The following is a 14541-nucleotide window of genomic DNA, read 5'->3' as shown; positions in this document are numbered from 1 at the left end:
GCTGAGGAGGCTCTCTGAGAATGGCCAGAGAGATGTCCACTTTGACAAGCACATGATCAGAAGAACCGATTGGAGCAGAAGAAGAGCAGCAGACATTAGCAGGGAAGTTTGTCATCACCAAGTCTAGAAGAGAAGATACTCCATTGGCTGAGATCGGGGTCGGGAAATTGACAGATTGTGTCAATCCCAGTGAGTCACAGAAGTCCTTTGCTGAGGTGCCATGACTGGTGAGAGAGGAACCCACACCCAACCAGGTGGCATGATGACAGTTGAAGTCACCACATATGAGGAAGAGAGAGTTGGGATGAGTGGATAGAAGTTGGTCCATGTTGTCAGACAGTGAAATGTAGATGGAGTCATCACTGTTTGGGGGATGGTACAGAACATATATGAACAAAAGGTGGGAGCGGAGAGGGAGCCGTAGCCAGAGGTACTCCTGGGGGTGAGGAGGAAAGAGGGCAGTGCAAGGAGAGTGAGGAAGAGAGTTTTTGATAAAGATAGCCACCCCACCACCAGGCCGAGGCTCAGGTCTATCATACCAGAGGAGGGAGTAACCAGGAAGAGATATTAAGGAATCAGAGACATCTTGAGGGAGGAAAGTCTCTGTTAAGCAGATCAAGTCTGGATTGTCAGAAGCAACCTGTATGGAGAGATCAGTCAGGTTTGAGCGAAGGCCCCGGATGTTTGAGGTCCATACCGTTAATGAAGAGAGAGGGGGAGCATCAGGTACAGGACAGGGGAGGGGAGGAGTAGGGTAAGATGAAGGATGAGAGGGGGAGGTATGGAGAGCAGTTGATAGTGTGTCAGATATTGCAGAAGAGTTCCAAGAAAGGGAAGGATGAGGAGGATGAAAGGTTTGATGGTGAAGGGATGAGGCACAGTGAGGGGTTGTTTGAGGGGGGGGGCAGAGGAAAGTAGAAGGTTTGGGGGGGGGGTGGAGGTATGAGATAGAAGGGAGACGATGTGGGGAGGAGGCAGCTTGGAGGAGGAGGGGGGAGGAGGGAGAATTGGAGAGGAATGGTATGGGGGGAGAATTGAATGGGAGGGGTTAGGGGGGAGTTTTGAAGGGGAGGAGTGAGGGGGGGGTTTAGGAGGGGAGGCGCAAGGGGGGAGTTTTGGAGGGAAGGGGCAAGGGGGAAGTTTAGAAGTGGAGGGACAAGGGGGGAGTTTAGGAGTGTAGGGGCAAGGGGGGGGGGGATTTGGAGGGGAGGGGCAAGGGGGGAGTTTAGGAGGGGAAGGGCAAGGGGGGAGTTCAGGAGTGGAGGGGCAAGGGGGGGGGATTTGGAGGGGGAGGGGCAAGGGGGGAGTTTAGGAGGGGAAGGGCAAGGGGGGAGTTCAGGAGTGGAGGGGCAAGGGGGGAGTTTAGGAGTGTAGGTGCAAGGGGGGGGATTTGGATGGGAGGTGCAAGGGGGGGGGGATTTGGATGGGAGGGGCAAGAGGGGAGTTTAGAAAGTGGATGATTAATGAAAGACGAACATTGATAACAAATTGGGTTTGTTGTGATTTTCAAGTTAGCAATCCGATTCAGAACGATGGAGGAGGGATGGAATGAATGTGAATTTAGACCATTAGTGAGGGAGACGTATAAGATATTGAATTTCTTTTTTTTGAAGTGGAATGCGTTGGAGAGGAAATTGAGAAAAGCCTTTTAAATAGGAAGAAAAACAGCGTGTTGTAATATACCACTGAAATAAACACAGAAGGGGAAAGGTTAAACATATTTAAATAATATTTAAACAGAACTGTGAACAATCTTCTATGCACAAAATACCAACGGGGGGAGAGCCGAGAGGGACCACCACGAGTCACGTGAACAGGGCAAACGGTGGATGGCAAGGAGATAATGGGGGCGGGGCGAACAGCACACCTGGACAGAAAATACAGGATGAGACAACAGTACATGTGGAGAAAGGAAAATAAATGTTTTTTGTTTTTTTTTTGTTTTTTTGTTTGTTTGTTTTTTTGGGGGGGGGGGGGGTGGGGATTTAGAACGTTAGACAGAGTATTATGTTCGGGGTAGAAGGGAAAAAACCAAGAGCCAAGCAAAACACGCTTAAGTTAACAAAACACCGACGGGGGTACAACTACAAGGCCACACACGAGGAGCAGAACACGATTAATTAATTACGAGTTACAGGAAATTCAAACCAAAACTAACTATAATCAAACAATATCGCATGGACGATAAAATAACGAGTTGAAATTTGACAATCTATCTGGGGAAATGGGGGAGAAACACGTGGTCGAAGAACGAACGAACGAATAAGAATGAATAAACGAATGAGCACAGAGAAGGTAATGTCTTATTTTTTTGTTTGTTTTTTTGAGTTGAGATTTTCATAAGGAAGTAGGCTTTGGGGTGGAAAGACTGCGAAAACAGAGAACGAAAGTTATTGGATCACAAACGACGGACCGCTGAGAGAAAAACAAAGCCTCAAGGTTGTACAGTGTTCACTGTACAAGGCGTCAAGACACGACACGAATTAACACGATTTTCAATACAGGTATGAAAGATTTGCACCGAAAATCTTCGTCGGGACAATATACGTACATACACCATAAAATAAATACAGTTATAACGAAAATACAAATGGGAACAATTACTTAACTTCGATTTCGATGGAGAGCGTGTAGAGCTGCGAATAAACGAACCCTCGCCAGCAAGCCAGTTTGTTTGTGTGTGTTTGTGTGGGTTTGTTTGTGTGTGTTTGTTTGTGTGGGTTTGTTTGTGTGTGTTTGTGTGTTTGTTTGTGTGGGTTTGTTTGTGTGTGTTTGTTTGTGTGTGTTTGTTTGTGTGTGTTTGTTTGTGTGTGTTTGTTTGTGTGGGTTTCTTTGTGTGTTTGTTTGTGTGGGTTTGTTTGTGTGTTTGCTTGTGTGGGTTTGTTTGTGTGGGTTTGTTTGTATGCTTGTTTGTGTGTTTGTTTGTGTGGGTTTGTTTGTGTGGGTTTGTTTGTGTGGGTTTGTTTGTGTGTGTTTGTGTGTGGGGTTGTTTGTGTGTTTGTTTGTGTGTGTTTGTTTGTGTGGGTTTGTTTGTGTGTGTTTGTGTGTGTTTGTTTGTGTGTTTGTTTGTGTGTTTGTTTGTATGTTTTTTGTGTGTTTGTTTGTGTGTGTTTGTTTGTGTGTGTTTGTTTGTGTGTGTTTGTTTGTGTGTGTTTGTTTGTGTGTGTTTGTTTGTGTGGGGTTGTTTGTGTGTGTTTGTTTGTGTGTTTGTTTGTGTGTGTTTGTTTGTGTGTTTGTTTGTATGTTTTTTGTGTGTTTGTTTGTGTGTGTTTGTTTGTGTGGGTTTGTTTGTGTGTTTGTTTGTGTGGGGTTGTTTGTGTGTTTGTTTGTGTGTGTTTGTTTGTGTGGGTTTGTTTGTGTGTTTGTTTGTGTGTGTTTGTTTGTGTGTTTGTTTGTGTGTTTGTTTGTATGTTTTTTGTGTGTTTGTTTGTGTGTGTTTGTTTGTGTGGGTTTGTTTGTGTGTTTGTTTGTCATGCTACTCCTCCTGCAGTTCTGGCCCAATTACATCCAGACTTGCTACATCGGATCAGCATGACCTAATTAATGTATAGGGGCGTTTTTTAATCTTTGCCAGTGGACTTGGGGTGTAAGGAGGGCAACGCCAATTCTCTATGTATAGACGTGTAGTGCCGCCTGCAGGTGGGAGAGGGTATTACAAGTTCCCTCCCTTTATACGTTTATAGTATGTACAGTATTCCTGTTGCCACATTTTCCAATGCAGTGAAGTGTTTTGAATTATAAGCAGTAGGTATGTTTTTACTTCATGCACGTAACCTGAGGTATTAAAAAAAAAATTTGGAGCAATTGAGGGAGCTAGCTCTCAGTTCCGATACACCGCCCAAATAAAGGTATGTGTTGGATGAAGGTGTTGCATGCTTAGCAGAAGGTCGCCTGTACGGCTGGTACTCTGCTAGTGTAATGTAATGTAAGCAATATAAAAATGGCATCGATAAACTTTATTAAAAGTCATTATTATAAATATTTACAATGCCTTTGTTATGGGTGCAGTAAGTTTGTATGAGAACCAGCATTTGCTTTGCACAGGATGATTCAACGCCATGTCCTGCGAGAAATTGTATGCAACATTGCCTGCAGGTCCACTTGTGCAAAGGAATGATAAAAGGAAACAAATGTTAGGGGTCACAGGACATCCGGACCACCATGTGGTCACAAGACATCTGTGACACCCTGGAGAACAAGTTCCAGGCCAGGTTTCAAATAAAGTGGTGCTTTAATTGCCAAATATTAGTAAAAAGAAGTTTTTTTGATGTACTTGAGTTTTTAAGGCAATGTTTTTTTTATAAACAAGTACTTGGGAAAACCAAAGTTTGGGAATTATGTTAAGAATTGTTTTGTTTTTTTCTCCTTCCTTCATAACTAAATCCTCTCCAGCCAAAAGACACCTTTCCAATTCTATTATTCACCATACTCCTTCAACTTTCTCCTTCTTCCTCTGATCCACTTTCACCTAACCTTCCAAAAAACATATTAACAAAGAATTTAAAAAGTAGGCCTCTCCTCCTGTACTAACACATTTGCTTATACACCTCCCTGTTCCTTCGTTCTCTGCTCTTGTTCATATGTGTGTGTACCGACTGTACCGTCCACCAAACAGTGATGACTCCATCTACATCTCGCTGTCTGATAACATGGACCAACTTCTATCTACTCATCCCAACTCTCTCTTCCTCATATGTGGTGATTTCAACTGTCACCATGCCAGTTGGCTCGGTGTGGGTACCTCTCACACCAGCCACAGCACCACAAAAGACTTCTGCGACTCATTGGGACTGACACAATCTGTCAATTTCCCGAACCGGATCTCAGTCAACGGAGCATCTTCTCTTCTAGACTTGATTATGACAAACTTCCCTGCAAATGTCTGCTGCTCTTCTTCTGCTCCAATTGCTTCATCTGACCATATGATTGTTAAAGTGGACATCTCAATGGCCATTCTCAGAGTCATCCTCAGCCATCCTCAGCCCTGATTCACCCTAGCCATCCTCAGCGTCGACGAGTCTGGCATTTCACTCAGGCCAACTGGCACAGTCTTCAAGCAGCCATCAATCATCTGGACTGGTCTCCCATCTCTACTGCCTCTGACATCAACTCATCCTGAGAATTCTTCCCAAGTAAATTACTCACTCTCATGCAATTTGTGGAACATGATATGTGGAACAGATTTATCCCATCTCGTCTTCAGTTGTCCTACCCTTCCTCCCGTCCATGGTACATGGAATCTTGTGGTGAGGCAGTTGCCCTGAAACAACTTGCCTTCGCCTCCTGGAAGGCAAATCCAACGGAAGGCATTCTCATTTCCTTTCACAAAGCCCAGAACAAGTGTGTGTCCACCCTCAGGAGAGCCAGGAAACAATATCTCTCTACTCTCAAGACTGAACTCTCAAACCTTTCTCCCTCTTCCAAATCCTGGTGGTGTCTGGTCAAATCTGTTTCTGGTGTTTGTTCCCCATCCATCCCTTCCCTTACCTCAAACGGCTACACAGCTGACTCCGCACGTGAAAAAGCTGAATGCCTCAACTCTGTGTTTGCCTCAAAATCTTGTGTGCCAAACCCTCTCTCTCTCTGTACCCAACATACCCAGTCGTACCCAGCTGCTCTTGGACTCTGTGTCCTTCTCTCCTGACAAGGTGGAGAAGTTTCTGTCAATCCTCGACTCTGATGCTGCAACTGGACCAGACGGCATCAGCCGAAGGGTCCTAAAATCCTGCTCTGCTGCTCTTTCACACCCTCTCTCTGTTCTCTTTACCCTCTCTTTTGCTCACGGTCATCTGTCATCAGCTTGGAAATCAGCCAACATTACCGCTTTACACAAGAAAGGTGCAAAAACAGATCCTTGCAAATACAGACCAATCAGCCTGCTCCCGAATCTCAGCAAAGTCATGGAATCCATCATTACTTTGGATATCAAATCCTTCCTTTCTCCAATGGCTTGATCTCTGATCATCAATTTGGTTTCAGACTAGATCACTCTACACTGGACATGCTGCTTCTGCTGTCTCAACAATGGATGGAGGTCCTCAATGTCAAACAGGAAATTAGAGCTGTCTCCCTTGACATATCACGTGCCTTCGACACGGTCTGGCACCCCGCTCTGCTCACCAAACTCTCCTCCCATGGTATCCATGGAAATCTCCACGCATGGCTTGCGGACTTCCTCTCTGGTCATAGTCAACGTGTGGCCCTGAATGGATTTCTCTCATCTCCTCTTCCTGTTCAGGCTGGAGTTCCCCGAGGCAGTGTTCTGGGCCCTGTGCTTTTTTTGGTCTTCACCAATGACCTCTCCGACTATCTGGAAAATCTTCTCTATCTCTTGGCTGATGACTCCACTCACTGCCGCTCCATACCTCATCCCTCAAATCGGCAGTCCGCAGCCTCCTCACTCTCTGCAGACCTGGACAAAATCACAGACTGGTCATGAAACCATTTAATAAAGTTTATCTATGCCATATCTATGTGGAACATGTCTTTCAATCCTGACAAATCTCACACTCTCACGATGTCTCTCCGAAAAGACCGACTGGACAACCCTCCCATCTACTTACTAAACAATTCTCTCCAAGAAGTTCTGTCACTCATGCTTTTGGGTCTCACTATCTGCCATTATCTTTCCTGGGAAAACCACATTTCCAAGCTGGCCTCCAAAGCCAGTCGCCAGCTGGGCATCCTCTGTCTTTTGAAGTCCTTCCTTGGCACACCTGAGCTCCTCACCACATACAAGGCTTTCATCCGCAGCTCAATCGAATACTGTTCTCCCCTCTGGGCTGGTGCTCCTGCCTCACACCTAGCTCGTCTTCACGCTGTTGAAACCAAAGCATTCAGAATCATTGGAATCTCCCGCGATGAAGCTAACTCCAAGGGCCTTTCACTCACTCACTGCAGGCAGGTTGGTGGTCTTTCTCTCTTCTACGGACTCCTCTCCAGCCTTGCTCCCCCAACCCTGTCTGTGCTCTGTCCACCAAGTCGTAGCAGTGTCCATGTGTTTTATACCTCTCCCACCTCCCCCTTCCCATGCCCCCACTCCCCAAGCCCTCTCCCTCCCACAGATCTCCCGATGTCCCTGTTCTCTCCTGTTGTACTTGTGTGCTTCCTTATCTCTCCCCATCTTGTCTCCCGCTCCCTTTATCATATGTTTTATGTGTCAGTTTTTTAAAATGTGATTCATGTTAGCTCTTACAAAACATGTTAATGTTGGCCTCAATTAATGTTAGCCTCGATCTTGTATGCAAAAAAAGGAAGAAAAAAAGCAATTTATTTCACACTTCATCTTGATTCTCTAAAAGAAAGATCCTCCTGATTGTTTCCCAACTTATCCACTTTGCAAGTCCAAGACTTTGGCCCACCACACCTCCACAGTTGTGAATCTCCAAAGATGTAGGCGACATTCTGTTGAGCAAGAACACCACGAATATGATCAACGGAACTGGGCAGGCCAAGTGTCGAGAGAGGGAGAGGTGAGCAGGCCTCCAATACCCTTCCAGCATACTGCCACACCAGGGATCCTGCAGAATGTGTATGTGGGTGTAAGGTGCGTATAAACATTCCAAATCATTTCCCCTTGTAATAAATACAGTTATGCGGCTATCCACTTGTCTTAACCAGCCTATGTGATTAAGCCATTTTAGGGCGGCTGTATTATTGAAATGTGAGTCAACGAAAGTGTTAATACAGGTACCTTCTCAGGTTAGGTTTTTACCATTCTTAAATGGGATGATACTCAAGCCATCTGGGCATATGTTTCACCGCGGACTAAACCCAGGGATTCCAAAATTGAGGGCACGTTTAACCAAGTCGTTTAGGGCAGAATGTCTGTGTCATCGACCAGCGCTGAAACGGCATGATAGACCATGATGGGCAAGTGTGTACATCATTCTGCCGCATCGACACGTATGGCGTTTGCAGACTGTCGCTCCGACTCCCAGGGCGACCACAACACTTAGGGATTCTGGGTCGAGCTGAGTTCCCAAAGAGAGAACAGGGACTGCAAAAAGCCACGTCCCGCTCTCCTTGGTCACTGTGGCCAAAAGACAGGCTCTGGTGACCTGATCCGCCCTGTTCAACAGGCTGGCAAATTACACTCTTTCTGCCTCGACATGCCAAGCTTTTTCAACCTGTCAACCTGCCAGCTCACCTGTCATCACCATACCCTTCCCTCAAGACCTTCAAGATTGTTCTGCATTGTTACCTTGTGGTATCTGCCAACCCTGACCCTTTCTCTATTCACTGGCCCCTGTGGCTTTGTTGTCTACCCCAATCTGTCAGTTTTTTAAAAATTGTCACCCTCTGTCCTTTTGCTTTTTTAAAGCCTTGACATCTTTAGAGAAAAAAGGTAGTCGGTCTTATTGCTCAGTTTCAGAGCAGCATGTCCCAAAGGAAGCATTTAATGGGGGATTTAAAAGAGGAATGATAAATTGGCAGAAATCGATTTTTGAGAATTTTGGAGAATGCAAAAGAAATCCCCAAATCACATGGAAGACAACAGGGAATACCAACCCGACCCTAACATTGGCAGACTACTGCACGTCACCTTAAGCGGAAATTGGTATATTAAAAGGATTTGAGAGCTCTCAAAAGTTAATGACGTGATGAAAATTATTTGTTTACTTTGTATGTATATGAAAAACACACTGCATTTGTCCCAAGATGACTGAGGATGTGGAGGTAACCACAGAGGACAGGAGAGTTCAGTGAGACATGTCATCTCAACAGCAGTAGAGTTTAAATATCTGTGCATTTCATGAAATATTTAAACATTTGGATATTTCTGGTTCCGGTTCCTTGAGCTTTGGTCGTGCCGATTTTCGACCCTGCCATTTTCCTCAATGTTAAGTACAGTCGGACCCCTCTATTTGCGGTTCCGCTATTCGCGTTTCCGCTATTCGCGTTTCGCTATTCGCGGTTCCGCTATTCGCAGTTGATAAAATGCGACATGTTTCTCTATTCACGGAAAAGTATCCGGCAAATTGACTTTTTGTTTTTCTTTTTGCAGCCATGTTCTGCAAAATCGAGGTTTTCCCCCCTATTCACGGCCATGTTCCGCGAATTCGCGGTTTTTCCCCTATTTGCGGCCTTGCTCCATGAAATCGCGGTTTTTTCCCCCTATTCGCGGTCATTAAGTGTTTCCACGTCATGGCATTCTAATTGTAAATTAATAACAAAACTAATGATAACATTGTAGCAAAGCATATATTAATTAATATCATTAATATTACCAAAAATAATAATATTAGTATAATTTGGCAATATTAATAACGAACATGTAATACCCCTCTCCCCCTCCCCATGCCTCCCTGCTCTGGCTCACTGCACATCTGAGCTTGGTGAAAGGCAAGCTATTACTCAAGCAGTACAGCACGCAGGTATAGGTATGCTACAAGGCCGTGAAGACCAATGAAAATGTGGTCCAATGGACCAACATGTTAAAAACTGCCCCCTAGTGTTTAAAATGGAGGTAATAAGGACAAAGGTTGGACAAAATAATCCAATACAGTATTCTGAGCTGTAAAAAGATGTTTCTCAGAGAAAGATTGATCTTTTTCCACTTGCAAAGGAAGTAGAACTGGAATGCTAGCGGATGAGCACTATTAGGTTACAAGAACAGAACCTATCTTAGCTAAACACAGAAAATTACTTTTAGAGAATTATAAATAATATCTGAACTATTTAAAAGCATCCAAGGTAGAAATACGTGAGCGAGACAGCTTTGAGGTGATCATGCCACCAAGTGCAATCTCTGCTTTGGCAGCAATGAACCTGCCTCCCGGTAGATGACCAGGAAGAAAAAAGTCACACTGTGGAATCTGTTAACAGCCCAGGTACTCACCGGAAATGAAGTATGTTTTGCCATTATATTTGTTCTGAAATGCTGCAGAAAGTTTCGCAGGAAACTTGGGCCACCGGTCAGCACTGAAACGGGGTCCATGTGGCTTCTTCATGAGCTCCGAGTGATCGTTATACCAAAAGTACCTAAAACAAGGATAAAACGCACCACATTTTCCCCAGCATTTACAGCAGTACTTTAATTACAGGTAAATAAATAGTATTGTTTTAATTTATGGTATTTGTTTGTTTGTTCCTCTTTTGTTTTGATTTCCACCAACAACTCACCAGAAAAAACACATTGGATTTTCCATTTTATACAAGAAAACCCTTTCTCTGCACACACTTGCACATTCCAAACACCCAACCCCCACTTCTGCATGTAATGGTCATGTGATGCATTATACTTTCTTTGTCACACTTCTAGTGCAGTGGTTCAAAGTTGACCTTGACGTTTACTTATGAAAGTTAAGAGTAGTGTATGAAGGTTGGCAAGTGGGATAATAAACCAGGCTCTGTAGTGTGATACTACGAGCATCCGCTCTGAGTCCGCGAAGTCGGTAGTTTAAAATTCACCCTGGCCGAGTCATACCAAATACTATAAAAATGGTACGTGCTGCTTCCTTGCTGGATACTCAGCATTTAAAACTGATAGGAGATGGGCAAACAACCTTTAAATGGCAACGATTGTGCAGGCCATGGGTAATGAACGTAGAGCAGCAACGAAGGCTGGAAAGGGTGGAAATGCGAATGGTTCGGTGGATGTGTGGAGTATCGTTGAGAGAGAGGAAGACAAATGATGAATTGCGAAAGATGATGGGAATAGAGCCTGTGATTGATGCTGTGAAGAGGAACAGGTTGAGATGGTTTGGTCATGTGTTGAGGAAGGATGAAAGTGACTGGTTGAGAAGAGTGATGGAAATGAATGTAGAAGGAAGTAGAGGACGGGGAAGACCGAAAAAGACTTGGCTAAAGATGGTGGAAGAAGAAATGTGGGCAAGGGGGTTAACAAGGGGAGATGCAGAAAATAGGGCAAAATGGAGAAGATTGTCATGGGGACCGCAAGGCCAACCCCTGCTCTTGCAGGGAAAATGGCCTTAAAATGCCTGTTGTTGTTGTTGTTGTTGTGATTGTGCAGGCCTGATTGCCTCCTCCTGCATTGAATTTCCTTGCAAAAGAAGTCATATTATTATAACGAAGAGGATGGAATGGGTAATACTTGTAAATTTTCTGGTCGACGAAAACGTCAACAAGCCCTTTCATTGAAATTTTGACAATTGACTGCACAGGATAGTGATGATTGCATGTCGTACATCCGGATTAAAGAGGACGTTTTTGAAGATGGAGGTTTATTAAGAACTAATATAAAAGCACGTCAAAAATGACGGGTTGGAACGGTCTATTTGACGGTACAGCCTCGTGAGCGTGCCAAAGTCTGAAGCCTCGGCCTTGTGTCAGGTGTGCTTATATAGTCTTTATTTATTGGACATCATACGGATGTAAATTAACACTCGTTTTACTCTGTGCATGTTGCACATCACGTGCAACAAATTTCACCTCCCTGCGCCTTCTTTTTATTGTTATTTTAAAACACCGCCCTTGAGGCTCGGTTTGCAAGCCACCGTCTACAACTCCAATGGAAGACATAATTACTCTTTTATGGAAAATGTTTTTCGAGTTTGTTTTATCCTCAAAAATAGACCAGAGTGAACACACATGCGTGTTAAAAGATTGGCCTTTAAAACCTTCCCTTATGAAGTGGGACAGACATCTGTACAAACACACAAACTGACATTGTGTTTTATATGGTGGATAATTTCCTGCAATGTATATATGTTGACTACTGAAGACATATAAATGCTTACATTGTAGCGGCTACCGCTGGGTTTTCACAATCGCCTTGCACCTATCAAGGACGCGGAGCGATCACCATGCCGGGCTCGTCCAGGACGCCCAGGCAGGCCCGCCCTCAACTTGCCAGGCCACAGCCAGGACGCTGGGCCACGCCCCCTCTCGCCTTTCCTGGGCAAACGCTCCGGGATAATATATATATTGCTGCCCGATAAACGGGCTTTTCAGAGTGCCTGAGTGTTTGGTTTGATTAAAGCAACTCGGATGAATTCCAGCTTTTTGTCGCGTCCATTCTTCCGATCGACGTGGGAGCCCCAGCTCCTTCATTGGTGACCTACCGACATGGACACGGCAGTCGCCCTTAAACTGCCTACCTTCTGGGAGGCTCACGCGGCGGTTTGGTTCGCACAGGCGGATTCCCTGTTCGCCCTGCGAGGCATCACGGCCGACGACACCCGCTTCCACCATGTGGTAGCAGCGCTCGGTTCGGCCACCGCGGCCCGCGCCCTGAGCCTCCTCGAGAGCCCGCCAGCCGCTGACAAATACGGCGCGATTAAGAAGCTTCTCCTCGACGCTTTCGCCCTCCCATCGGCGGAGCGCGCACGGCGCCTGCTCGACCTGCCCGAGCTCGGCGACACGCGCCCTTCCGAGCGAATGGACTACATGCTTTCACTGCTCGGCGAGCACTCTCCGGCATTCCTGTTCCGGGAGCTGTTCCTCCGTCAGCTGCCTAACCCGGTACGCCTCGCCCTGGCAAGCACGACGATCATAGATCCCCGGGCCCTTGCCAGAGAAGCCGACAAGATCTCCGCCGCAGGACAGCGCATCGCAGCGGCGACATGGGACCCACCGCCGTCCGACGCAACACCCATGGCGCCCGAGCACCCGGCACGGTCGACGACCGAACTGCCGACGCAATTGGCGGCCGCTACACCGAGCCGACCACCTCCAGCACGACGACCGGGGCCTCCACCTGACCAAGCGTGGTGTTACTATCATGCCAGGTTCGGACAGAAGGCCCGGACATGCCGACCCCCGTGCACCTTCGGCAGGCCGGGACATAATTACTGTCTTCTGTCTTCTACCGACTCCTCTCCGGCCTTGCTCCCCCAGCTCTCTCTGTGCTCTGTCCCCCAAATATTCCTACAGGTCGCACAAGATCTGCCAGCAACCCTCTGATGGTTAAACTGCCGAAATCTCGGCTCTCTGCTCACCTTCACTCTTTCATTCCTCTTTTCTCCCGCCTGTGGAACAAACACCCACACTCCCTTCAATCCCTCTCCTCCCTCCAGGTCTTTAAAACAGCTGTTCACCACCATCTCTTATCTTCCCCCATCCATAACCTTGATCTTTTCTACCCCCACTAATTCACCCCAGATCCACCTTGTTTGAAATTCCAACTTCTTTCCTGGAAATCCTGGCAGTGTCCATATGTTTATACCTCTCCCACCCCCCCCCCTCACATGCCTCCCCCCCTTCACATGCCTCCCCCCCAAAGCCCTCTCCCTCCCACAGATCTCTCGATGTCTCCATGTCTCTCGGTCCCTGCTCTCAAATGTTGTGTTTGTGTCCTTCCCCCCCTCTCCCCATCTTGTCTACCACTCCCGATGTTATTTGTTTTATGTGTCTGTTTGTCTTTCTGTGTGATTAATGTTCGCTCTTTCACGAGCCTCGATCTTGTATACAAAAAAAACAAAAAACAAACAAACAAAAAAAACGGCCGGGCCGGCGTTCATTACCAGCCATGAGCGCCGGCCACACGGGCAACTTACTGTTCATCATGGATAAAGCGTCTGGACGGCGCTTCCTGTGCGACACCGGCGCCCAACTGAGCGTCATACCCACCTCTGACCAGGACAGGCAATCCGCGGTTTGCGGCCCCTCCTTGGTTGCGGCCAACGGATCGACCATCCGCACCTTCGGCCCGCGCAACGTCACCCTCTGCTTCGGCGGCCAACGCTTTGCTTGGACGTTTGTAACCGCAAACGTGCCCATGGCTCTGCTAGGCACCGACTTCCTCTGTGCACACGGACTGCTGGTGGACGTCCAACGGCGTCGTTTAATCAACGCCGAAACCTTCAGCTCCCTGGTATGCACATTGAGCAGCTCCGCGCCGACCGAGCTGGCATGCGCCGTCCCGGCGGCGAACGAGTTTGCTCGCCTGCTCACGGAGTTCCCGGCCTTCACGCGGCCGACGTTTTCGGCCGTCGCAGTACGGCATGGGATCGAGCACCACATACCAACCACGGGCCCGCCGGTCTACGCCAGGGCCCGCCGCCTCGACCCAGCCAAGCTCGCCGTGGCGAAGGCCGAATTCGACGCGTTGGAGCACCTCGGCATCGTGCGGCGCTCCGATAGCGTGTGGGCCTCGCCACTGCACATCGTGCCAAAGCCGGGGGGTGGATGGCGCCCGTGTGGCGACTACCGCCGTCTCAATGATGCTACCACCCCCGACAGGTACCCGATCCCGCATATCCAAGACTTCTCCGCCCGTCTGGCGGGACGGGTCATTTTTTCGAAAATTGATCTCATACGGGGATATCACCAGGTACCTGTCAGGGCGGCCGACGTCCCTAAAACGGCAGTCATCACGCCGTTCGGCTTATTCGAATTCTTGCGGATGCCGTTTGGTCTCAAGAACGCGGCTCAGGCATTCCAGCGCTTGATGGACGGCGTGCTGCGTGACCTGCCGTTCCTTTTCGTTTACCTGGACGACATCCTCGTCGCCAGCACGTCCCGGGCCGAGCACCTCCTCCACCTCCGAACACTGTTCGGGCGCCTCAGCGAGGACGGCCTCATCGTCAACCCGGCCAAATGCCACTTCGGCACGATGGCCGTTGATTTTTTGGGCCA

The 14541-nt window shown here is 47.4% G+C and overlaps 1 protein-coding gene across 2 annotated transcripts in view; it reads right to left on the bottom strand.

The window, feature by feature from the left end:
• Positions 1-14541, bottom strand: part of LOC137421433 (matrix metalloproteinase-9) — a 123194-nt gene that overhangs the window by 6354 nt on the left and 102299 nt on the right. For both annotated transcript variants that reach the window (XM_068107487.2, XM_068107489.2), the window contains exons 10-11: positions 9842-9984; positions 7367-7520 (exon numbers count right to left, since the gene is read on the bottom strand). In XM_068107487.2, coding sequence (XP_067963588.2) covers positions 7367-7520; positions 9842-9984 — 297 coding nt within the window. The remainder of the gene's footprint in view (positions 1-7366; positions 7521-9841; positions 9985-14541) is intronic.

Source organism: Myxine glutinosa, chromosome 2, assembly GCF_964187855.1.
Source record: "Myxine glutinosa chromosome 2, kmMyxGlut1.1, whole genome shotgun sequence".
NCBI lineage: Eukaryota > Metazoa > Chordata > Myxini > Myxiniformes > Myxinidae > Myxine > Myxine glutinosa.
This window is presented reverse-complemented; position numbering and strand designations above follow the sequence as displayed.